The sequence below is a fragment of the Branchiostoma belcheri genome, unplaced genomic scaffold (assembly GCF_001625305.1).
Source record: "Branchiostoma belcheri isolate BF01 breed outbred unplaced genomic scaffold, Haploidv18h27 scaffold274, whole genome shotgun sequence".
Classification (NCBI taxonomy): Eukaryota; Metazoa; Chordata; class Leptocardii; order Amphioxiformes; family Branchiostomatidae; genus Branchiostoma; species Branchiostoma belcheri.
Window position 1 is genome coordinate 187983 of NW_017803881.1, and position 26915 is coordinate 214897.

Here is a 26915-nt window from a genome sequence, read left to right on the forward strand (position 1 = left end):
TTCGTTATCATTCTCTGACTATGCTACATTTTGAAAGTCTCTTCGCCCGCTTCAGTTAAAGATCCCTCGCCCATCGGTGATGAAACTAGCTTCTCCTAAACACGATGAAGATGAAGGCTGTTTCCAGGTAGGTTATATAATTTACACTACATAGTCGAGATTTGGCACCATTCTTATTGTCCAGTTTTCTTACATTTACTCTGTTTAATCACACTTGTAAATAATGGTTATTTTTTCTTTTCTTTTAAGACCTTTGAGTTCAAGTTCTGGACATGAGGAACCGGCAGCGAGAAGATAGTTACAAATGAACATCACGATGACTATGAATAAATTAGCCATGTCATTATACATTAAATACATAAAAATAACAGTTTCAATTTCAACATTAAAAACTTATATGACAGACATATATGAAATACTAACACAATACAATACAAAGTATTGAAGATGGTAGTATTCGAATTAAACTAGGTTCTGGGTAGAACTAGGTCCTGAGTAGAACTGTAACCAAAGTCCTCGTGATCATTTTGATATCGTCTTGGAAAAATTCTATCCAGGATTTCTGGAGTTACAGTCTTTTTCCCAAGGCCATTTTCTGTATAATCTCCTTGCTCCAATTTACATTTACTTTAAAAAATTCTCATATGAATAAACTTGTATGTAATAGAATGAATTTTACTTCGTTTGTCATTCTTGTTTTATTTATTTAATATCAGCTGTACATGATATCACTTTTCTTTGATGGTCGTATTTTCCATAACTATGAAAATGTGTACAACCTAGATAACTAAACTGAGAAAAGGTACGAAAGTTGGTAAAATGTAAAAAAAAATGACAAACATTACGACCTAACGAATTAGTAACCACTAAAACTGACCATAATAAGACAAAATCCATACCTGTGCAGCATCATGATAAAACTTCACCACTTGTCAGGCTGGTAAATCCGAGTTTAATGGTACCAGTTCATTTCAGCTGAAATTGCATTGTTGTTAGTCTTAACTAAAAGTGGCGCGGACTGACTTAATATACGTATATGCGCACATGCGCACTACTCACCCATGCGAAACCATAGTGACAGGATTTCCGTCAATAAGAGACGAAAATACACCATTTACAAAATAACCCTGTCAATAGTGCAACATTTTCTGTTATTGACAGGATGATCCTGTTAATAGGCCAACTGTCACGTGCTATCATCGTCCTTTCTTCTGTGCTGTCTTTGATGTCATAGTGACTACTCATGTCACCCGTCTTTATTGTCTGCAGTTAGGACTTCCTTGACGACATGAAAATTGAAGGACGACCGATGACGTATGTAACCGGGCCCTAATAGTGACACGATGCCTCGCAACAGGCTACATAAGGCCATCTAACTATTATTTTTATATGACTTAAAAAAAAAACATATCCATAATTGATTGACAAACCGTATACAGCAGACCAAGGACTTTATTTTGAGTTTTTTTTTCAAACATTCGCGGTTAAGTGCATAGTTACAGACCCACGTCAGTAAAAGACCACGCCAATCAATTCTCGTTACACTGTTACGAGCATGAAAAGGCGTTTTCATTTTTCCAGAGTAAGGCCATCTATTGTCACCTGTAGGCAATAATAATAATAATAATGATATAATAAATGGTTTATTGGCCAAACATCACCCGTGTAATTGCAGCCTTATAGTGCTGAATTGATCAATGGTATGGGTTTACAATGGTACAATGATACAAATGGTAATAATACACATAATGATACATGGTACATATTTGTTCCACATTTTTGTGGAACTGCCGTAACTGTCTGTGCGGCGCTGGCTGCCATTCGGCGCCACAAGGTGACTTCAATACGGCTTTTCCCAACCGAAGTTAGGTACCCATTCACACCTGGGTGGAGTGAGGAAAGTCGTGTAAAGTGCCTTTCCCAAGGACACAACGTCTGGCGCATATCGAGGCATGTCCCGCGGGTACGACTCGGGATCGAACCCGGGTCTCCTGGTTCACAGTCGAATAATCTACCACTACGCCACCCGAAGGCACCAGACAATATCACTAATATTTCAAATTTAATTACTTAACTTCTGCCAGGCAATGTCCCATGTCATTTGGCGTCGCCATGGTCGCAGAGCAGACTAAAAAACTTTACCGGAACGAGGACGTGTGTCTCCCATCTATTGCTACATACACTTTGTAAATAGGATACATGTCTTGGCATTTTTGTTGTACTACAGATACAGTTTTTTTTTTACCTTGTGCATATGTTATTCACTAAAGATGTTTGTTCTCGCTATTCCCTCCTCCCCTGGTTATTGGATGACTGAAGGACGTAAGTCTAATGCAAACAGGAATGGGCTGGAAATGACAACAATAACAACCAATTGTGGCATAACAGTCTGGGTGCCATCATCCATATTCAGCCATTGACAGTAGAGAGTCGGTGGTAACTACGGCGGACGGTATCCAGGCAAATATAATAAAAGTCTTGAAGCAAAATTTGACTGAGAGAAAGAGCAACAGGTTAGAATAGCCCATGAACAGTTTGTAGACGGCATCGTACTATATTTTCCCAAAATCCAATCCATGGCCAGAATTGCTTGGCCAAAAAAGTTAATTTCGACGTAGAACGGGAAAAGATAGGTTCTTGGAAACGCCATTTCATCAATGGTGAAAATAAATACCCTTTAATATTTGATGCTATGTTGCTCCGGCATTTCACCGCTTGTTTGTAACAACATCGCACATTGTACCAGCTGTACCATTGTGCCCAGGTAGTTCCCTGTATTCCTCGTGACCGTTGCAAGACGAATTTTACTCTAAGATTCTGTTAGAGTGACGTAGCCTGCTTGTATGTCTCCCACCAACCACGAAAAAAATAGTCAGAATTCAAGTTGATCATATCGGTGACTTTTATTTGGCTTTTTGTTACGATACCCCCCTCAATTAATACTTCAATGGTTTCACCCTGATTGACAGGATAAGGACTGTCACTTTTCTGCGCTACTCCTGACTGAGTTGAGGTGTTGCTGACGTGGTTTCGCTTCTACCGAAAATATACTGTTAGGAACAGTGGGTTCGTGTTGACTCGGAACTGTATTTCCACCCATTCTTTTCTAACTGTCGGGACAACCATAATCAAACTATAAGGGCAGGCAAAGTGGTACAGTAGCGTTCGGGGAGTATTCTATGTGCCCCTTTTTTTAGTTTTCTTTTGACCTGTTTGGAAGCAAGCGAGAAAAAAAACATGACAGGATTTCAACTGTGTTGTGCCGTCACGATCTGCTGCATCTTTGGCATCGCTGCACAACCAGGTGAGTAAAAGCAACAATACTTAGAATTCCTGTTTTTTTCCGAAAATAAAGTGTTATGTTTTGTTTCAGTGAGATAGACTGGTTGTGTAGATCCCGATGACTTGGCGTCATACATATGTTTACCCTCTATTCCCAATGATTCGGACGTACATGTACTGACGCCAGATGAAAATGTAGACGTTTGATAGGTTACAGTTGGACAGTATGTCGTTTAGTATAATTCTTCAAATGGACGAAAGAAAGAGATAATAGTTAAAATTTTAAACGAATTATTAGCTTTCAGAAGAGTTGGAGAAATACTCAAGGTTTAAAGGAAATAGGGGATTTTTTTTTACATAATAGCAGATTCATAGAGACCTGTTAGTCTCACCACAGAAGACATACTGTGTTATACCTGTCACTTGTTACTCAGAACTTATTTGTTCTTTGTTTCAAAAGCCTCTGCTGGGCCTCATTTATTCATTCGATTTCTCAAGAATACCATGCCTCCATGCACGTGCTACCTGCGTCATTTCTTTTGTCCCTGTTGTCATAGTGACTACTCATGTCACTCGTCCTTATTGTTGGCATGTGTTTTTGTGACAGCCTGTTCGGAACATTTGACGACATTAGAATCGCAGGACGACCCATTGTGTATATGACCAGGCCCTAACTTAGTGACGCGACAAGGCCACCAAACCATTCTATTTCATGACTTAAACAACAAATTTCTACAATGGACAATCAATTAGAAAATTGTACAACAACCTTTTCGTTCAAGTTTTTGTAAGATTAAGAACGACACAGACCAGGGAAGCTATTTTGAGTTGTTTTTTTTTCAAAGAGTCGAGGCTATTTGCATAGTTACAGACCCACGTCAGCGGAAGACCACGCCAATCTATTCTCGTCACGCTGCTACTGGCATGAAAAGACGTTCTCATCATTCTATTGTCACCTGCAGGAAATGTCATTAATATTTTAAATTTAATGACTTAATTGCTGCCAGTGTCGTATGTTTTTCTCGTCGCCATGGTGACAGAGAACCACACTGGAACGAGGACGTGTGCCTCTCATCTGATACTACGTACACTTTGTAAAGTAGATGTCTCAGCATAAATATAGCCATATTTTTACCTTGTACTATTGCTGTACAATAAAGTCTATTGTCATTACTATTCTCTCCTCCCCTGGTGATCGGATGACTAATGTAAGTCGAAAACAAACAGGACTGGGCCGGCCGGAAATAACAAAAATAACAACTTATTGTGTCATAACGGTCTGGGTGTCATCCTCAACAGTCATTCAGTGACAGTAGGGAGTCGGCAGTAGATACAGAGGACGGTATCCTGGCTAATGTCATGAAAGCCATGAAACAAAATGTGGCTGAGAGACAGAGCAACAGGTTAGAACATTTTGCAGACGGCAAAGTACTACATTTTCCTACAATCCAATCCGTGACCACAAACGTTTGGAATGGATTCTGTTCTACATAGAACAGCTATAGATATGTTCTTTGGAACGCCCCTTTTATGACATCTAGTTCTCAGGTAAGAAAAGTAAAGACACTACAGTTGAGCAATCCTATAGACGTGTTTGACGTGCTTGCAATTAATGACCGTTCTTTTGAGCTAGTAATAATTTATCACAACTGGCATTGTTGAAAGCGGGTGTAGTCATGAATATGTCACTTTCTTTACTCAGTAACAGCAAAACATCCAACATCATATAGTCACATGTCTTTTATAGGAACTGTGCACAGAAATGGGTGAGGGGCACTTTTCTCCAATTTTTGAGCGAATGTATGTTTTTTTTTTTACGGAGAACACAATCAGACCCGATCCATAGTAGAAAACTGGTAGGGGTAATTCATTAAAAATTAATTATCAGGCGTTGTCACTGCATCCGCTGTCATAATGCCCGCGTCACATTGTCGACGAGCTTCGGCCGCATTTGTCAATCGCCGAAAGATCGGCCGATTTTGAGATCGAACGACGATCGCGCGTATTTTTGGCTTGAAAATCGTCGCTGTCACATTGTGCGAGGCTCGGGCTATCGCTTGGCAATACATCTATGATAATGACATGGTACGCAGATGAAGCAAGGCCGTGTATCCACCAAAAATGAATAGTTTGAGCAATTTTTATGTTTGACCTGTCGTTATATTTTTTAAGCACAGTAATGGAGGGACTGGCAGAATAAAATAGAAATACAAACAGGAATTCTATGAAGGATCATACTCAAATACTACCACAAGAGCCACGCATTTAAACTACCGTCTGGTTGACACAACGACCACCTTTTTAACCAGACAGTAGTCGGCCGAAGCTCGCTCGACACACGGGCATACGTCGCCCGAGTTACGGTCGACGATCTATCGATGTTCGCACGATCTATAGACCAATCTACCAAAACGTACAAAAAGACATAATGATTATCATTATATCAAAATCTTTTTATACACGCGTACCTGAACAAAGCTAATAAGATATATTTTTCTACAACTTTGCCTGTCTAAAACAGTATGAATCTTCCGGTAAACAAGCCATTCAATGTCAACAAAGTAGACGGAGGTAAAAAGACCCATGCAATATAAACTTCAACCAGTAAGTAATATCTATCACATGACGTTCTTGTGGGCACCCTAAGAAAGAGTCAACCTCATTCCAGAATGAACAAGTGTAAACGTCAATTTATTATACAATCATCTGAAATAAGGCCACACACCTCCTAAAATTTGAATTTTTATGACATTATCAACGTCCCTGTGTAAATGACTCAGCTAGTCCCACGTTAATGAAATTAGCTTTGACAGGCTCTATACATCTTCTATAGTGGAAAACTGGTAGGGGTCATAAAAGTTAACCCAGGGTATTGTTAACTCCAGATGCCGTTATGAATAATTTAAAATTTATCACTCAACACTAAGTTTGTTGATCCTCCTATGCTACAGGTGCCTTTGTGATGTTTGTGTAGAAGTCACGTTATTAGAAACCCATCAGTATAACTGCCTCCACCTGTTGGAGCACATTTATCCTGTGATGGGAGGTGGGGGGTTCGTTAGGTATAAACGTTTTATATCAATTGCGATGATCTTAGTAGGTTCCTGTATCCTCTTTGGCATACTTATATGTCTCCCCCCAAGCACAAAAAAGACAGAATTCAAGTTGATAATATTATCGGTGACTTTTCTCAAGCTTTTTGTTACGGTATCCCCCCAATTAATATCGCAATGGTTTCACCCTGATTGACAGGATAAGAACTGCAATTGTTTCTGCGCACCTCCTCACTGAGTTGTGTTGTTGTTGACGAGGTCTCGCTTCTCCCGAAAATATACTGTTAGAAACAGCGGGGTCTTATTGACTCGGAATTGCATTTCCCCCATTCTTTTTTTAACTGTCAGGACAACCATAATCAAACCACCATAAGGGCAGGCAAGTGGTACAGTAGCGTTAGGGGAGCATTTAATGTGCCTCCCCTTTTCATAGTTTTCTTTGACGTGTTTGTTTGAAAGCAAGCAAGAGAAAAAACATGACAGCATTTCAACTGTGTTGTGCCGTCGCGATCTGCTGTGTCTTTGGCATCGCTGCACAGCCAGGTGAGTAAAAGCAACGATACCCTATTCTTTTTATAAACAGATTTCCTGTTTTTTCCATAAAGATAGTGTTTGTTTTGTTTCAGTGAGCTAGTGTGGCTGTTTAGATCCCGATGACTTGGCGTCATACATATGTTATACCCTCCATTCCCGATGATTCGGGCTGAACCTAGATGACCTCTTAGACGTTAAAAAGGTTACAGGCGGATAATACATAGGTCGTTTGGTATAATTATTCAAATGGAAGAACGAAAGAAATTCTAAGAATATCTTACAAATACTCAAGTTTTAAAGGCAATAGGGGGTATTTCTTTAGTACCAGATTCATAGGGACCTGTTAGTCTCACCATAGAAGACATGCTGTCCTATACATAGCATTTGTTGCTCAGTACACGTGTACCACATACGTACATGTATGTCATAAAACCATCCATACCCGGCACTTGTATCGGTATTACATCCTTAAATAAGTACAACAGGGACTCATGATGTCAGTTTTACTAGCTCTTACGGATGAATGCTTTCTTGATCTGGATTGTAGTAAAAAAAAGTAGCCGATGATATGGCATATTTTTCTATATTTTACAGCTGTTTGATATTGTGGTCTTTGGAAGGAGCAGGAATGCCCAGAAAGCGCAATTTCCGGCAAATCATTGCTTTCAACATTCTTATCATTACCGTGTGATGTACGCTTAGCCATCATTTTTATCTAATTTTAAAAGTTACAATTTTCATCACTCGGCAGCGGTAAAACATTTAACATCATTTTCTCTGTCTCTGTAAAATTGACTGAGCACTAAAATGGTTGAGGGTGCTTTCCTTCCCCTTTCAGGCAGGGGTATGACAAAATCGAACCGTAGAAAATTGTCACTCCAATATTTTCTGTCGTATACCATTTCTGTTAAGACGTACATATAGCCAATATAGTTTTCTATTCTCCGTGTGTGTATGACTCAGTGTGTTTGTCCCACGTTGATAGAATTGCTCTGGTGGCGCTATACAATTTTCACAATAGAAAATTGGTAGGCGTAATTATATTTATTTCCAGGCATTGTTAACTGAAGGCCTAAGTGAATGAATACAAGATAGCAATCATATTAATGGTGAAAATAATTACCCTTTAATATTTGATGATATGTTGCTCCGGCATTTCACCGCTTGTTTGGAACAACATTGCACATTGTACCAGCACTGTGCCTAGGTAGTTCCCTGTATTCTTCGTGACCTTTGCAAGACGAATGTTACTCTAAAATTCTGTTAGAGTGACGTAGCATTTGAGAAGACCCACTGTGTGCAGTAGATGTTTGTGGAATAAACATTTCTGTAACCGTTACGACATACGGGAACATATTCTCAGTCCTATCGGCGGAAAGCGACAAACTATCCGCCCAGTCGCGCGCGTGTGTGGTGAAATGGCGGCACATTTTTTCACGGCTACGATCATCTGCTGGGTGATGTTCACTGCAGGTAGGGGCTAGATTAACTTCTAGGGTTGTACATAAACCAGCACGACAAGTGACATTAAAAGGGGGATAGCGCTTGCTGCCTCAGCATTTGGTAGACTCAGAAAAACAGTCTGGAACTGTAGGGACATTAGTAAACATCTCAAGATCCGGTTATTCCAGGCACTAACCCTGCCAATTGCTTAAATATGTATGTGCCACTGAAAAAATCGGATCAACTACTCTTGTTACATATCGGCGCATGCGCGCTGAAATGCACTGATACGGAATCTATCCTTCTCTCTTTCTTTCCTTGGTTGGTAGTTTTGTTACTCTGCAGGCCATGCAATACCTGTTTACTTCTTTCCGGTTTGTGGTGTATGCAATAGACTTGCTGCCATTTTAATCCATGTTCTTTACAAAAAGAAACTTTATGTAGTAACAGTCTCATCTAGTGACATACCATTGATCGAAGTATGGTTACATAAGTTTTTAGGCGCTAATTTATCGATCGTACTACAAATCTAAAGATGGTTGCATAAATTTTGTTAGTGCAATAATGTCGCCTGTCGCTAGATGTCGTTGTTGCATGTCCTTGGGGTTTGGACATTGAGAGTTCGATCCCCGGAGAAGAACTTTTTCTTTTTTTAATTTTTTCTTTTTTTTTTAATTTTTTTTTTTAATTTTCTTTTTTTAATTTTTTTTTGTTGTAATTTTCTTTTTTTATTTTTTTATGTTCTTTTTTTTAATTTCTTTTTGGCGGTGCACGTGGCGGGGTTTGCACATAGCGAGTTCGATCCCCGGAGAGGAGCTTTTTTAATTTTCTTTTTAACAGTCGCTGTTTTGCTTTTAACACTCAAAAACTAATTGTTCAAGTCCCGACGTATGAGTTTTTTAAATTTTCTTTTTAACATCCGCTGTTTTGCTTTTTTTATCAGATGTGTTTTCTTCTTTAAGTGGTCTCGTACCAATTTCATCAACTTGGGTAATATCATTTCAACAACTTCTACCTCAATAACGGCAGTAAGACCTTCGTCAGCTGAAATGTCAGCTTTTTTTTAAGCACTTGTTATCCTTTGAAATGAGATGCTGAAGAGCAATTCTCTGCACCAGCCTTTGGGACCGCATCCAAAATGTAGAAATTCATTGAAAACTTGGCAGAACAAACCATTATTACGTGTTAGAAGGCTTAGATAGTTTGAATATGTGATGAGAAAACCTTAGTTCATACGGCATACCACCAGGAGTTAAAAACCCAGACCACCCAAGAGGTGAAAAGACTAGTCTAGTTATTACAAACGGACACAGGGATCACACTAACGGAATCTGAGACTATGGCCTTTAATAGAACTGTCTGGAGAAACCAGATGAGGGAGAGCAAGGGGCAAGATCCTGGCCTGAGCACGTAGGCAGGTAGATAGGACACCCAAATGTATCAGGGGATCACGCCATTTCTGCAAGAAAATTCACAAAGGGGAGTCATAATTATGTTTAGTGTACATGTATATCCATTCCATAGGGCCATATACACAAAATGTTTACAGTATAAACTTCGGGATACACTTACACCCCAATCATACAAGCTTAGCATATCCTGCTAGATTCTTTAGCGGGGTTTAGCCTGGTGTGGACGCAAAATATTCTGCAATTCGCAAAGTCCCCTTTCCGATGTGGTAAGAACCGGACAGCATGTGTAAACAAACCCAAGTAAACTGCTTGTATAGATTGCGTATCCTATTTTCTTTGGATGGATACTGCCACATATAACTTTTATAAATATAAAGGTACTTCTCAGCTTTTCATTGTGACGATAATTTGTCAGTACACGGGACGTTTCCAACAGTGGGAAATCTTGTACACTCCGCGTGTCCCATTGTGTGCGCGAGTTTTCGACATTGAACAAAGAGAACTTTATTGCACGACAATTGTAACGGGTACAACGTCTGGCAAAGTTGCATACAAAGTTGGTGATGTTAACCCTAAATAGTACACCTGGGGTCCGCGCGGACCCCAGCACTATATATTCTGTAATATCTTTTTTGTTTCTAAAGATTTTTTTCTGAAATTTTAGGTAATTGTCACCCACAAAGTTGTCTCTCAATACAGTGCAGAAAACTCCGTTTCTACCGTTTATAAAAAAAATTATATCTGATTTTCTTTTGGGGTCCGCGCGGAACCCAGCCGGCTTTCGATCATAATGGATACACTGGCGTTCTTATACATTACCTTATTTCCGTTTTTATATGTTTTTATGCACTCATCGTATGTCTACCAAGTTTCCAGAGAATGGTGTAGTAATAGAATTAAATTTTAATAACTTTGGTGTAATTATCACGTCATATGACGTCAGAGCTAATAATATAGTCCGCCATATTGGATTTTGACCAATGACGTCATCAAATTAGCATATTCTATGCATATTAAATGATTTAACTTATGTTTAATTATGTAAGATGTTATTAATGTTGGAAAAGAAGTGTAATTTAATATAAAACTCAGAAAATTTTAATGTTTAAACCAAAATTACTTCTATTTTCAAAAAAACTGTCTGCTAGAAACCCGTTGCCATGGCAACACAAAAAAACATCAACTTACTAGTATTAAACTAATATGAACTTTTTTCCAGAGACATTTTAGGAAAGGTCTCCAAATTTGATACTTCTAGCGCAAACCGTTTAGCCGCTATCTGAGATCAAAGTTGGGCCTCAAACCCCCCTTCAGTCTGAAATGGGTTTAAAAATCGGGTATTTCTTCTTGTCTTCTTTTCTTCACCAAAAAATAGAAAAAGTTCAAAATGTATGATTTTTGTGTGTAATGTGGACACAGAGGTCCCCACATCAGTTTGCAAAACAATTGAGCTGGTAGCATGTTGATAATTTCTAAATATTAGAAAAAAACTGTTCTGGGGTCCCCAGGTGTACAGATTAATCAGTCCGGGAAGGTGTACTGTTGAGGGTTAAATTAACAATATTTAACATTCTAAGAGTTGACCGTTCTAACTTTTCTAAGAAGCAGACCTACTTTAATATATAACAATAAAAACACTAATGATACTAATCTAACTCTTCTCACAATAATATGGTATTGCATGAGGAATAAATTACATTATCTCGTTTTGTCAGCGAATTGTATATAAATTGGCCCACATAAGTGGATATATTGACAGGGCATGATAATAGTATATTGAATATATGTCTTTGTATGAGGTAGCGTTATATCGCTCTTACATGCAATATACTGCAATACCTTTGAGTGTCTACATCCTAAGTTCGACAATCTAAAATGGAATTCGTTTTCAACGTCTTTATGGCATGTGGGACAGTCTCTCATTGGTTGGTGTGTACTGTAGCTACCTTTTTCAATTTACAGAGAGTGGGCACTAATAATCCTAAGTTTTGTTATGCTGTTTTGAATTATTTGTTTTGAATTGATACGAGATAGTTTTCCAGACAGAATTGTGTTTTGCAGTAGGTATTGAGTTTGGTACTTTGGTTTCTCGAGTGTACGACAAGGACGCGTCAGGTTTCACCAACGTGTCCAAGCTTGGAAACATGAGAAAATCTGACTTTTCAAACAGTGCTGCATTTTATGATGTCAGACGACCTCTGAACTTGACTTATATATACTTTTATAGTTTTTATGCCCAAATTACATTTCTTTAAGCCCACTTCAGGCGGAACTTAATATTCCGAGTATGAAACCTGATCGAATTAAGGCTCCTTGCTATCACGGTCTTCTTTTCTTTGGTTGGTGTGCAGAGATAGCCTAGTAAGTACTCCACACGTCTTTGTAGCACTTTTTGGCGACGCCTTTGGGGCGGAGGCATTTGTGTAAGTACTACGATCGCTTTGAAAGAATTTCAAAAATTGCACAAATGCGTTCCCCAGGGAATTGGTTTGGAGGAAACCTTCGGCCATGTGGTTTTTGGATCAAGCAGGTAACTTACACCGAGTGCCCAAGTGCCACCCATCCAGCTGCCTGGCATGATTAATTAGTGGTCATCCGTCTTCTCCCCACACCATGGACAGAGAGCACAGCTGTCTTTGGCCAAAGACCATGTTCAAACAGGTCACAGAGAGAAAAGAAATTATCCGTCCTTTTGGAACCCACAAAAGGTAAAAAAAAGTCAAAGGAGTAACAACTTCAGACCAGACATAAAATCCAGTCTCTGGTGGAGGATAGAGTGAAGTGGAGGATGGTTTTCAGTTTGGTTCTAGCTGGAACTCGACCAAAGTAAAGTAAGTAAGTATGTCATCATAAAATCTATATTGCTGGGGAAGAACAGCTGATTCCTCCTATACGTGTATTTGGTATATTGCCCCACACCTCCTCCACCCAGCCTGTAAATTTCACTACGTGCATGTCTTTATAACATAGGGAAATATGTTTTTCTGATAATTGTAATGTAGATTGCTAGCTCCACCACATGAAATAATATATATCATTCAGTCGTCGCCTTGGCAATGATTTTTATTGCCTCAGCCTTGTTACAACTGCTCGCTCCTAGCTACGACAGCATCAACAAGATAGTGTTTTGCTTCCGCGTGAGAATTCAGTGTTTCACACATTTGAGTGGCGTTGTGTTTAATAATAGGCCATTCACGGCGAAATAGTGAAGAGTTTGATGTCGGACAAGTTTGATTCGGTCAAACTCTGGTCTATCATTATTCAAGGTCAAAATCTGACGTATTCTTACTTCACTTTAAAGCGACGACAAAACGCGACCCATGCTTTTTGCCCAGGGGAACCGGTGACGTGACTGCGTGACGAAATCGATACCAACTTTTAAGAACGCTTTCTGCAAGTATGCGGCATGTGTATGTGGCTATCATTATAGTGAAACAACTGAGCACTACTTTCTACATTGTAAACTTTATTCCAGTCAAAGAAGTACTCTGTTATCATCTCTCTCCAACATAGTAGAGATGCAGCATCTCAATGACAGTTCCCTATGTTCCTTACTACTTCGAAGGTCCACATCACTCTCACGCCTACTAAACCGTAATGTTTTTTATGTAGTTCAAAACAACATTTACTGCACGGGTAGATTCTCGTAATTAATGAGTCACCAACTTGTCTTGTTTGTATTTATCTTGGTTTTATCCATCTTGTAATTATACATGTATCTTGCAATTGTCAATGTGTTTTATACTCGTTGTATGTTTTTGAGTAGAAGGTGTTATATAAGCAACTTTTGCTTTTCGCCCAATAATCATAAATATATGTGAATAAATAAAAAAAGAATGCGGCAGCGAAACCATTAAAACAACACATATCCATAGCTAAATTCCAGAGCAGATTTTCTTTCCATTATATATAACTGTTTTAAGACAAGCGATGTCTGAAAATACAGTAGATTTCTACTTGCTCCATCGTGACGCTGCCTGGTCCGATACCGGAAGGTTCCGGGTAGGAGTTTAAATCTGACCAGGTTTCTAAATAGTGGCAGTAAATCGCCATAATTGGCACGTCATATTTCACTTCCTATTGCCTGGCAATCGTTATAAATGAACAACTAGTTTTTGAAAGTACGAAAATAGATAATAATTTAAGACGTGACACGATTGTTTTAAAAAATCTGTTTTAATACTCTGGTTATTTCCTCCACCTTAGGAGACCCCGGCTCCAGTAACATCAGTGAGCCATTCCTATTGGTAGCTGACAGGAATGGAGAAATCATTCTTCAAGTTAACATCACTTCCGGATCGAACACCACGCTTCCGCTCGGAGATGTAGGAGAGCCCAGAGCCCTGGACCACGACCCGCTCACGGACTACGTGTACTGGTCAGATAACCAGAACCAGAAAATCCACCGGGCTCGTCGTGATGGAAGTGGCAGGGAGACCATCTTAGACATCAGCTGTGAGTTAAAATATCATATTATCATGTTTTTATGGCAATTGGAGACAACTATTGCAAAACGCAACACTACATGATGATGTATGGTCTTACAAAGAAGATCAGAATAGTCCTCAAGCAGATGTAAGGACCCGGCTAATTTTCTCATTGTCTAGGCTCACGTTATTTAACATACAAATTTACACACACACACACACACACACACGCACGCACAAACACACTAAGTCGTTCATCTGTCTGCATAACTAGGACCACACGACACACACACACACACACACACACACACACACACACACACACACACACACACACACACACACTGACCCGCCAAAGATTGTAAGTAGAACAGGTAGTGGTGCTTACGGTGTTCCTCTGGAAAAGTCCATCGGAGAATCATTTGTATAAATGATTAGGAAAATCTAAAATACTGGTGAAGGCTTCGTAGTACCTGCTTTTTCTTTCGTTCCAAACTTTACATCTCAACAATGCTTGTTTTATTGTGATTAAACTATGATACTTATAATTGTGTAATTTTACAATCAAAGCAGCGGTATGGACGGATCCCATCTGTCAAACAAATGTAGTTTAAGAGAATGGCTGAAAAGTTATACAGTTCTTTTTTTTCACATCTGTGTTTTGTTTTGCATTTATAAATATATTTTATTCAAAGAATTCAGATTTGAGATTTTGAATCCAAAACAAGTCGATATTCCAAATAGGACCCTGGAGTAAGTAACAGTGAACATGGCTTCCCGCTATAAACCTTATCGGGATATTTCAGACGGGTTGTTACCTCCGGGTAGGGATGTATCCCGTGCGCGGAGGTTTTGTGGGGGAAGATGCCTTTTACGTTCGCATCCGTTTCTCGCGTTTGGGTGGACGGATATGTCTGGGACTTGGTATACGTTTTGCTATTGGGCTGTAGATGGTGCACGTTGTTTTGGTTTTTTAGTATGTGTGTTTTAGTGCGTGAAAATGATGCGTTTTGAGAGCGTATGGACACCCCTTGTGTGTGAAAGTGGTTTTGTCTTTTGATTTTCGGCGTGTATTAAGTGTCGCAGGCGTCGTCCACATCTGGTAAGAGGGGGTGTCAGGTATCGAGGAAAGAAATATTATCGCAGTTTTGTCTCGCGTTGGGGTAGATGGGACCCATGGAAATCCAGCTCGGTACATTGACTTCCGGGTACCGCGGTTATTTTTATCTTCCGGGTACCGCGGTTATTTTTATCTGGCTCGAACAAGGGCGCATAGAAATTGTCCCGAAAATTCTTTTAGAGTCTAATCGCCCTTTTTTTGATAGGATGTTGCTTAGTAGTCGTATAAAAAACGTAGAAAGCAGCGAAAATGTGCCTCTTCGCTGATAAAGAAATTCTGTCGCGCTGCCGGCGCGATACCGCTTATCCAATCGGAACGCAGGTCATGTGAGGTGAACCAATGAGAGTGTAGATCGTGCGCTGCTATTTACATATCAAAATGGCGCACGCATGGTTTTGTACAGCGATGTGGAGAACACGTTTTTGCCAAGTTTTTTATCCCGGAATTTTCATAGTTTTGACTGATTTTTTTTGGCACGCCGTGATTACGCTACAAATGACACACTAGAGGAGACAACAGATGAGTGATCATTTTACAATCGACAATGATGAATGAAACAGGAATGAAACCTTGCTGATTGCGATTTGTTTTCGAAAATATTATTTTGTCTCGTGTTTGTAACGTTCGCTCAAAATGAGGTTCTAAGTTTTAACCGTAACATGAAAGATATGAACACGCTTCTGTGCATGTTTTGATGTTTTTTTTTGACGTGATTTGAACTAGTGTGGGATAAGTGGGGAGGGATGGCAGCCGCGGGGGGAAGCGTAGCGGCTTGATAAATTTTCGACAGCAAGTTCCGCGCACTTGAGTTGATTTCTCACGCGGCCGTTTGTGTAGGTGTTTGTTTACATTATCGCTGGTCGCTGAGGGTCGAGCAGTCAGAATCGCCACGGGATGCCCCCTGTCCTTTCTATTTTTGGGCTCCAGTGGGCTAGGGGGGATTAGTGATTTCCCAGATCATTTAGCCAATTACAAACATTTCGAAACTTTTCGAAAAAATGGTATTCGCGTGAACACACACACACACCCAGACACCATTCACTAATTTAAAGAACAGTCCCAACATGCACCCAACATTCTGCAACATACATTACAATACCCGGAGGTTCCTTGTTTTGTCTGTGACATGTTAAGGACATCTCAGGTTGGACTGGGAGCCTATTTGTAATAAGGAAACGTTTATTGGTGTGACCCCGGCATTATTGGGGAATCTTACTGTGTTTACTGCGATGTTGTCGTGAACTGTTCCGTATATAAGAATTTTCTATTATATAGTACATGTATGTATATCAAAATCTTCTTGACGTGTGCATTTTCAAACATATTTTCTACAAAACGTCCACACTTTTTTATGCAGATGTCAATGGCCTGGCGTTGGACCACGCTAGAGGGGATATCTACTGGACTAATAGTTCTGAACTTACCATCTCTGTAGCAAAGATGGATGGATCGTCCACTAGAACACTTCTGACGTTATCAGCCGTCAGCCGTCCTTATGACCTGGTCCTAGACCCCAGGAATGGGTGAGTAAAATACATTCAAAACTAGAAAGGCCGACATTTGCTTGAGAGCAAATGCAGCAGATGGCTTCACCACATCCCCCATACCGAAAATGGATCTATCCTACGATGGCTGCCAATAGTCTACACCCCCATGCAGCAATGGAACCTTCCAATGCCGGAAATAGCCAAAAAGCCCTATTCTACATAACTTTTTAAGTGGTGTCTGTCAAAATCGTGAATGACATTCTTTGGACATGTGTCCAAGGTATCCCCATACCAAATTTCAGGTCATTCGGATTTAATATTAGGGCACAGGACCAAAAATGTACATTTTTGGTCCGAAAATAGCCAAAAAGCCCTATGTTACACAATTTTAAAGTGGTATATGTCAAAAGCGTGAATGGCATTCTTTGGACATGTGTCCAAGGTATCCCCATACCGAATTTCAGGTCATTCAGATTTAATATTAGGGCACAGGAGCCAAAAATGTACATTTTTAGTCCGAAAATAGCCAAAAAGCCTTATTTTTTCCAATTTTTAAGTGGTGTATGTCAAAAGCATGAATGACTTTTTGTAGACATATGTCCAAGGTATCCCCATACCAAATTTCAGGTCATTTGGTTTTAGTACCTGGGAACCAGATCTCAAAATGTATATTTTTTGCCTGAAAATGGCCAAAAAAACCATATAAAACAATTTTTCAAAAAAATGAAAAAAAAAAACGCGTCGGGGTATTGGCCCACTCTACGTCCATGCCAAATTTCAGGTCATTTGGCTGAAAAACGGCTGAGTTGAATCCCTTTAAAGAAATGGCAGGAGGAGAAGAAGAAGAAACATGAGGGAACACAATATGTCTTCACCGCATTTTACATACATGGGCACAGGGCTGTGTACGTTAACGTTTGTAAACTCGATGCATTTCAACCAGTCCATCGTTTTAGATACGTCATAGTGCAAACTTTCATTAACATCCTACTGGTAACTAGACTTCTACGATCTCATACATTCGCCAAATGAGGTTAATTTTTATGACTGATAAAGATTATTCCTCCTGATTATGCAAATAGGCTCCTCATTTGCATGAATTATATCAGTTGATCATATTCTCCACCAAAAGACAGCCTTAACAAAGAAATCCATTCTATTATTTCGTCATAAATTATGCAAATGAGGTCCTTATTTGAATCAGTTAATGATGTTAACCTTCTCTTAACTTTCAAATACCCAAAGTATGAAATACCAAGCGATTACCATTATCCTAACATTTCCTCAATAATTATGCGAAATACGTGTTTATTTCCATAATAAATATATCTGCCTGTGTTTCACTCATTCTCAATTACATATGTCACAAGCTTGAATAGTTCTTTAATGTAATGCAGCTGATTTATAGAATTTCCTCATACATTATGCAAACAATATCCAGATTTGCATAATTGTCGCATACCTATGTCAAGCATTACTTAAGCTACCTACATACCAAAAATCACGACGATACGTTAACCAGTTCTTGAGTTATCCTCCTTCGTAGATTTTTCAACAAATGCTCCGGAAGTTCTGCTGCAGTACCAACAAAAGCCGCCAAGGGGCCCAAAATCTAAACATGTTTAGATCTCATCAAGACATACCAACCTACTAAGTTACATGACAATGCATATAAAGCTTATTAAGTAATGCTGTTCACAAACAGACAAACGGACGAAGAATCCCTACTGAAAACATAACCTTCTTGGCGAAGGTAACATATAAAGTATTTTTAAAGAACCACCCTTGCAGTTCCTGAGCAAGCCGCTAGGTGGCCCAAACCTACGTCACTTCTTCCCCAGCACAATTCCTACCTACCATTAAAATTTCGTGACCCTAGAGCTATCACCACCAGATCATGAGATATCAAAACCGGAAGTTCCGCTGCAGTGCCACAACAAGCCGCTAGGGGCCCAAAAACTAATCATTCCGATGTCTCATCAAGACCTAACCGCCTACTAAATATGAAGACAATATATTTAAGCCTTCTCGAGTTATTGTTTACAGACACACGCACACACGAACGCCTGAAAACATAACCTTCTTGGCGAGGGTAATAAAACTTGATCTGGTGTTCCGGACTCCTGGAATATCATGTTACTGTTTTGTTTTGACGTCTTATTTTGCCATATGTGCGCTTTAGGCAGAGACCATTGATGTGTAGGGATTATGTGGATTATATTGTCATTATGAATAATCTATATCATTTATGGTAATAATAATAATCTAATAACGCTGTACAAGGAAACACCACTTAATAACATGTATGAAAATTTGGCGGAGATAAGACATTTTGTTTGCTTGACTCCTTTCACAGACTCATGTACTGGGCGGACGATGGTAATGAGACAATTGCCCGTGCTGCGATGGACGGCAGTAACCCAACCGCCATCATCACGGGCGTGTCTGATCCCCGCGCCGTTACAATAGACTATAGAGGTAAGAAACAACACAGCAAGAAACAATTTACTAAATATATTTATTTATACAGAAAAGAATTATTAATCAAGAAGGAACATTTTAAAACGCGTTCTTTAGTAGGTCGGTGTTACCTTATTGTATTGTATGAGGGCAGGAGTGGTTTAAATAAATATGTACTACGTGTAAGTAAGGACGTTCAATCATGATTGAATGTCCTTGCAATTGGTGTAAGATATTGTCTATGTGCACGTCTACCCTCTCTGTTGTGTTACTCAACAGTTGCAGTATTCACATTGATGGGTGCATAAATCCTTCGTTTATTTCTCCCATTTAGAGGACCGGCTGTACTACTCTGATCGGTACCGCGTGTACAGCTCAGACCTGCTGGGTAACGATATCCAACAACTGCTGTATGAATCCGGGACGGGGGTGCGGGGGATTGCTGTTGACGAGAACTACGTCTACTGGTCGTCTCGATATCGTCGTGATTCATCAAAGCCATGGCAAGGGAAAGTCGGAATGTAAGAAAATCCGATCTATCTAGCAAACACTTATGTAGAAATCTCCCTGCTGATGTCTTGTTATTTTGCTCCATATTGTATTGAGTGACATGATTTATTTTGTAAACATGACTTATGTTTTACATCCGTAAATAATTTCATCAGGTTGGTAAACGACTGAATAGCAAAGTTCTTTCTATCACAACCATTTATTTTTCTAGCTAACGTTTCGATGACCTTCTGTCATCTTCATCAAGACAAGGCTGACTGGTTTACTGTGCACTGACACTAGATGTTGCTTGGTGCATAGTGCACTAAAGCTGTTACATAGTTCATAGTGGCTTTCGGGCGGTAGCTACTTTGGTGCGCAAGGCTTCAGCTTGTCTCTGTGGTAAACGTGCCCGATAAAATTGTGTTTATCCATGTGACCCTTCCCTCCTGGTCCAATACTGTACTATAGTAGTGTATGTGGGGTAAGAATAAGCTAGTGTATATAGCTTGCAATGCTTGTCTATTTAGGAACGGCTTCATGCTTATTGACTTGTTAAAAAGCTTGGTTAGTCGGGGTCCAAGAATATGTGCACCCACTTTTAGGCTTTTAGCCTATTGTCCAAATTATCGAGTCCAGCGGCTTTCCTTACTTTGAGTTTAGTCAACTGGTTTATAACAAATTCTTCCGTAATTGGAGTAGAGGCAAATGTGCTGGTGGTTTCGTTAACGAACTGGAAAGCGGTAAGGTGGGGAACATTTGAAATAGAGTTATACAAATCACCTACAACTTTGTGAAAGAAGACATTAAGGTAATCCCCTATTCCTTTAGTGTCTGTGATATTCTGTCCATTATGTATAATACAGTTTCTGGTGTCTTCTTTGGTATTTAATTACGAAAGGCTTTCCACATTCCCGCCTGTACCTCTTCTGATCCTTTGATAATTGAGTGTACAGCGTGATCTCTTTTGGTCTTCCGGCACAAGTTTTTCATTGCCTTATATTCAGCCATGTCGGTTGCGTTACCTGAGCTTTTGGCCTTTTTATACAAATGCTTTTTAATTGGCGCATGCACATTCGCGACACTGGTGACAAGTTCTATCCATGCTTCCAGCTGTTCGTCAACAGTTGAGAAGTTGTCTAGTATATATGTGCCATGGCACCCGGGTCAGATCATGAAGGAATTTCTCCTCACTAAATCCCCTGTAGTTCCTTGTATCGTTGAAGAGATTCATTTGTCACGTATAGATACAGTTACTAGTAGATTCTTTTTTTAGTGAGAGTTATTTGAAGGGTGAGAGTACTTACCTCCACATTTTCGATGACTATCACTCCATCTTGTTCACGGAATTGCCTAATCTCGCGAGGGCGCCAGACTAGGCCAAAGACTTGTAGTCCCTTCTATTAATTACAGTTACTACGTAGTTTGTGTCTTTGGACTTTTAGCCCTGTGATAAGCAAATGTCATCACATGATCACTGAACCCCCCTCCATATGTTCCTTGGTTATGAAGGTTGGATTGCTCATTCGTTAAGATTACATCTATAGAAGAGCTGGATGTGTCAGTGATTCGTGTCGATGTAGTGATGATGTATACAAGTTGGTGTAGCATACATTAAAATATCAGCTTACCAATTGGACGGGCATTGTCTGCTCTAAGACAGTCACAATTTAGGTTACCAATTATAGTGGTCTCCTTATGCTCATCGTTGACAGTGTTCATACAATCATTAAATTCATCAAAGAAGTTGATGTTATCGGCTGGGGTTTATACATGCTACAGACTAAGATGTTTTAACGAGAAGGCTGCATAATTTCTGCCCATACGGCTTCAAGGCCGGGAATTTCTAGGTCTGGTCGAGCTTTGAATGGTAATTGTTGAGAAATATAAAGACGAAAAGACTATAATTGTGAGCCCTTTCACCTGTTTATGACCATTTAATTATTCCTTGTTCTTCACAATAGTATTTGATGTTAATGGTTTATGTTTAGGATTTACCCACAGAAGACACAACACACTTTCAGCTAACTTAAGACATGTACCAAGTCTCTCAAAGTTTAAAGAAGCCCTAAAACGTGTGTCGTATGAAACCTGACTTCTGGCCTCCACTTCCGAACTATTGTGTTTTGACCATGGATCGGCTAGGACGTTGAGAATTAGTTCATGATTTTGTTTTCGACGCATCGGACTTATATGTTTTATGTCTACTGTATGTTGTTCTTTGTATTACAGTATGTAACATTGTCCTGTAACAAGCTTAAAAACAGCCTTGAAAACAGTCAGTGTAGACTGAATGGGGTTATCCAGCTGTCTTGAGATTGATAAATTAAAAAAAAATCAAATAAACACCAGTATTTGATATGTTTTCCCTGGTGAAATAAATTATTACATATTATTACATTGTAGTAAGAATACTACTACAACTCCCTGATAGGATTTATTGTACATAAATCATTGAACATAGACAAGCAGACAGACACATACACACACACACAGTACACACACACACACACACACACACACACACACACACAGAAACACACAGAGACATACACACGCACGCACACACACACAAACACACACACACACACACACACACACACACACACACACACACACACACACACACACGACACTACACACACACACACACACACACACACACAACACACACACACACAACACACACACAAACACACACACACACAAACACACACACAAACACACACACACGCACAAACATACATATGGATATAATTTAGGCGTATGCATAAATACATATATCCATACTTGAACAGACACAATAAGTTGCTCTTTTTCAATCCCCCAGGTTATCCAAGTCAGACTTGACCAAGACTGTCCTGGTGGAGGGTCTGGCATCGCCATTCGACATCCGCCTGTCCACGGCAGCGCCTCCTGGCGTCACCACTGGTAGGTACATATTCAGACAGGTTTTGTACCTCCATTCTGAAGGTAACAGTGTGTCCGAATGAAGTGTAAGAAGTGCATCCTAAGATTAGCAATTGTCGTGTTTGGTACATATTGTACATATCGTGGTGTCCACATCACGTGGTACACAGTTGAACTGCTCGGTTTTCTATTCAAACATTTCAGTGATCCCTACATCACCAACAACAACAAATGTGAAGACAAGCACAGCTCCAGTCACTACACCTACCACTGCCGAGGGAATCACGACTCCGGTCTACCACACCTACCACTGCCGAGGGAATCACGACTCCGGTCATCACACCTACCACTGCCGAGGGAATCTCGACTCCGGTCACCACACCTACCACTGCCGAGGGAATCACGACTCCGGTCATCACACCTACCACTGATGAGGGAATCACGACTCCGGTCACTACGCTATTGCAAGGCGGTAAGTAGTTAATAAAGACTCGGGAAAGTGTTTTGTTGTTGTTGTTGTTAAAATACCTAATACTGTGCCGATTTCTGTTTCTGTCAGTCAATGGGAACCGATTTAAAATCACATTGCTCCAGTCGAGTCTGAGTGGGAGAGTTTAACAGTGACTGGTTTGTCGAGAAGAGGAAGTCGAGTCTGAGAGTTATTGTATAGAGAATACCAGTTCTCTATGCAGTTATGAACTAGTTTCCTAACATAGTATGAATTTAATTTTTTAAAAGCTTAAAGGATTAGATATTTCTGTAGGTTGTCCAATGGGTTACACCGCACACGGGGATTCGTGCTTCAAGGCGTACAACCAAGTCAAAACCTACAGTCAGGCCAGACAGGTGTGTGCAGCGGACGGGGGGCTCCTCGCCATGCCGAAGGACAGAGAAGTGGACGACTTCTTGATGGACCTCAAGAACGCCGTGGATACCAATTCTCCTTTCTGGTTGGGCCTGAACATTCAGAACGGAGAGGGAGGGTGGGCATGGGAAGACGGGACTCCATACAGCCCAGCCGCAGACTGGACTGGGTGGCAGCCCGGGGAACCCAACAGTAACGGAGAAGGCTGTGTCAACCACCTCGGGGCCGGATGGAACGACGCGCCGTGCTCATCCGCATCCAACTTCATCTGCCAGCTGAAGGGCGGTATGTCAAAATTATGTCAACTTTACCTCCGAAAATTAGTAACATTATTTTGTTCCTTTTCTCTCCTTCAACTCCAAAGGCAAATTAATATCAATGACTCAGACCACACGGTTGTCCCTCCTGTCTCACAGTGATCCTTGTTGTTTGGTTATATTGATGGAGCAATGTAGCAGGGCCGACCTCCAGGGACGGCTGGTCACCATATATGGTGTTGGAATAAATTATGTAACAATATGACGGACCAAGCTGGAGGGGCTGGTCACTATCAATCTGGACCTCGATGTTTAAGTCAAAATAACCAGATCAGTTGTTAGGCTGGACCATGTTACGGTGACATTGCAAATGTTACCGTACTACCTAACAGGCCACACAGCGATCCGCTGCCCCCTCGGGTACTTCCGGTGCGGACACGGACATGCCTGCACCCTGACCTGGAGGCGGTGTGACGGGAGGACGGACTGTTCGGACGGGAGTGACGAGGACGGCTGTGGTAAGCTGCTTTCACAAAGCCCTTTTAGTTTTCACATGCAAACAGCTGCTCGTACAATAACCTTACTTGTAAATTCAATTTTCTTTCCAAGGGAACAAGGTCTTGATATTAAGCATTTTTTACTCCTGTTACCGTCATGCTTTTCTCACAATATTAACTCCCATCATCCAAAGTTTGTTGACTGTACTATTTGTTTTGTCGTGGCCCTTAATGCTGAAAGTAACAAGAAAATAAATAGAAATAAAAGAAGAGAATCATTATTATGGTAAAAGTCCGATGATTTCATGATGCTGCCAAAAAAGTTTCAACTTGCATTTCGGGCAGAATTCTTAATGGATCATTTTTACATCTTTGTCAGTGCCTCCTGTCGATGTTTAAAGAATGTGAATTGTACAATGGCTATTTTGTAATATGCAGAGTGCCTGCCGATTCCTGTGGATTTCAACCTCGGCGGTAGACTTACAATGTTACCCAATCAGCTGGGCCAGACGACGTTTGAGGAGATACGGAATTCCTCTGCTGTGGACTTGCTCATCGGTTCGCCCACAAACGGACAGAACCGACATCCCGAGTTCCGGGAATTCGCATCTACAGTGATTTTCCCGCAATGTGCTGTACCCAAAGAGAACGACACTACCTGCTCTTTGTCTCGTCATGCAGACAACGCGACCTCTTGCATGTGAGTAAACATGCTTCGTTACGTTGATCATGATTTTTGACGACGCCTCAGGGGTGGAGCCGTTGGAATAGTACTGCGATTGAGTTGAAAATATTCTAAGAATTCCACGTAAAGCATTCAAAAGGGAATTAAATTTTGTCAACAACATAACTCGTAGCGTATGACGAATTCCGAAAATGATAGGATGTTGGGCCCCTCGTGGCTTCCCTTGGTACTGCAGCGGAATTTCTCGTCTTGATATTTCGCGATCGGGACATGCTAGGGTCATGAATTTTAAATGAAGGTAACCATTGTGCTTAGAAAGAAGTCACGCGATTAAAGGCCCCCTATCAGCTTGTTATGGAACTGCAGGGCGATTTCTTTTTATCTAAAAGAGCGGTTGACGGATCGTCATGATTTTGGTATTTTTGTAAGTAGGTAGCTTAAGTGATGCTTGATATAATTGAATTACAATCATAAAAAATCATCTTTTAATTTGCATAATTAATGAAGAAATTCTATAAATCTGCTGTGTTCGATGTTAGAGCTTTAAAACACTTGTGACATTTGTAACTGAGAAAGACAAGGTCTTAACCCTCAACAGAACACCTTCGCGGACTGAATAATCTGTACACCTGGGGTCCGCGCGGACCCCAGAACACTTTTTTGCTAATTTTTAGAAATTATCAACATGCTACCAGCTCAATTGTTTTGCAAACTGATGTGGGAACCTCTGTGTCCACATTACATACAAAAATCATACATTTTGAACTTTTTCTATTTTTTGGTGAAGAAAAGAAGACAAGAAGAAATACCCGATTTTTAAACCCATTTCAGACTGAAGGGGCTTTTGAGGCCCAACTTTGATCTCAGATAGCGGCTAAACGGCTTGCGCTAGAAGTATCAAATTTGGAGACCTTTCCTAAAATGTATCTGAAAAAAAGTTCATATTAGTTTAATACTAGTAAGTTGATGTTTTTTTGTGTTGCCATGGCAACGGGTTTCCAGCAGGCAGTTTTTTTACAATAGAAGTAATTTTTGTTTAAACATAAAAATTTTATAGTTTTTTATTAGAGTTTTATATTAAATTACACTTCTTTTCCAACATTAATAACATCTTACATAATTAAATATAAGTTAAATCATTTAATATGTATAGAATATGCTAATTTTATGACGTCATTGGTCAAAATCCAATATGACGGACTATATTATTAGCTCTGACGTTATATGACGTCTATAATTACACCAAAGTTATAAAAATTTAATTCTATTACTACAACATTCTCTGAAAACTTGGTAGACATACGATGAGTGCATAAAAAATATTAAAACGGAAATAAGCTAATGTACAAGAACGCCAGTGTATCCATTATGATCGAAAGCCGGCTGGGGTCCGCGCGGACCATTATGTAAATAAGTACCTAAATTGCATAATTAATATGAACTATACAATGTTATAGTGGTAATTTCTGGGAATTTAGTACTTGCCATACTGGAAATTCAGTGAAGGTGAACATCAATAAATATAATTTATTCAAATTGGGTCCTAATTTGCATAATTTATGAATATACACTAGAATACCCTTATTTCTCAAGTGTATGTTTATTATTAAATTCTCGTGAGAAACTTATGACTGGCCCACATCCTTAAACAAGCACACTATAACCAAAACAGACCTCATGATCATCACTTACATCAAAAGAGAATCACGTCGCCGAGGCATGTTTTAAACGCTACTTTATTAGTATTGGTAAGTTTTATAATTCCACAGTTATAGTTAGGAATAAGTTCGGTCATATTCAAATGAAACGTCAACGTTCGTGCTTAAATTGCATTTTCTTTTTTGTGTGTTTTAAAAGTAAGAAAACCTCATGTCAATATTCCTAAACATGTCTGTGTATTTAGGAACAAACCACTGCTACCGTGCCGTTCGTGGTGTGAGGAAGTCCTCAACACGGCTGATACCCGGATGAAGAAGCGGTTCCCTACCTGTGAC

At 39.9% G+C, this 26915-nt stretch overlaps 1 protein-coding gene across 1 annotated transcript; it reads left to right on the plus strand.

The window, feature by feature from the left end:
• Positions 1-3237: 3237 nt before the first annotated feature.
• LOC109472421 (prolow-density lipoprotein receptor-related protein 1-like) lies at positions 3238-26915 on the plus strand (the record flags this gene model as incomplete). Its single annotated transcript, XM_019772190.1, has 9 exons — positions 3238-3304; positions 13931-14179; positions 16629-16794; positions 19115-19236; positions 19553-19739; positions 22538-22626; positions 24141-24257; positions 24675-24936; positions 26825-26915. Coding segments are annotated over exons 1-9 (1350 nt in total), but the record flags the coding sequence as incomplete, so codon positions are not given.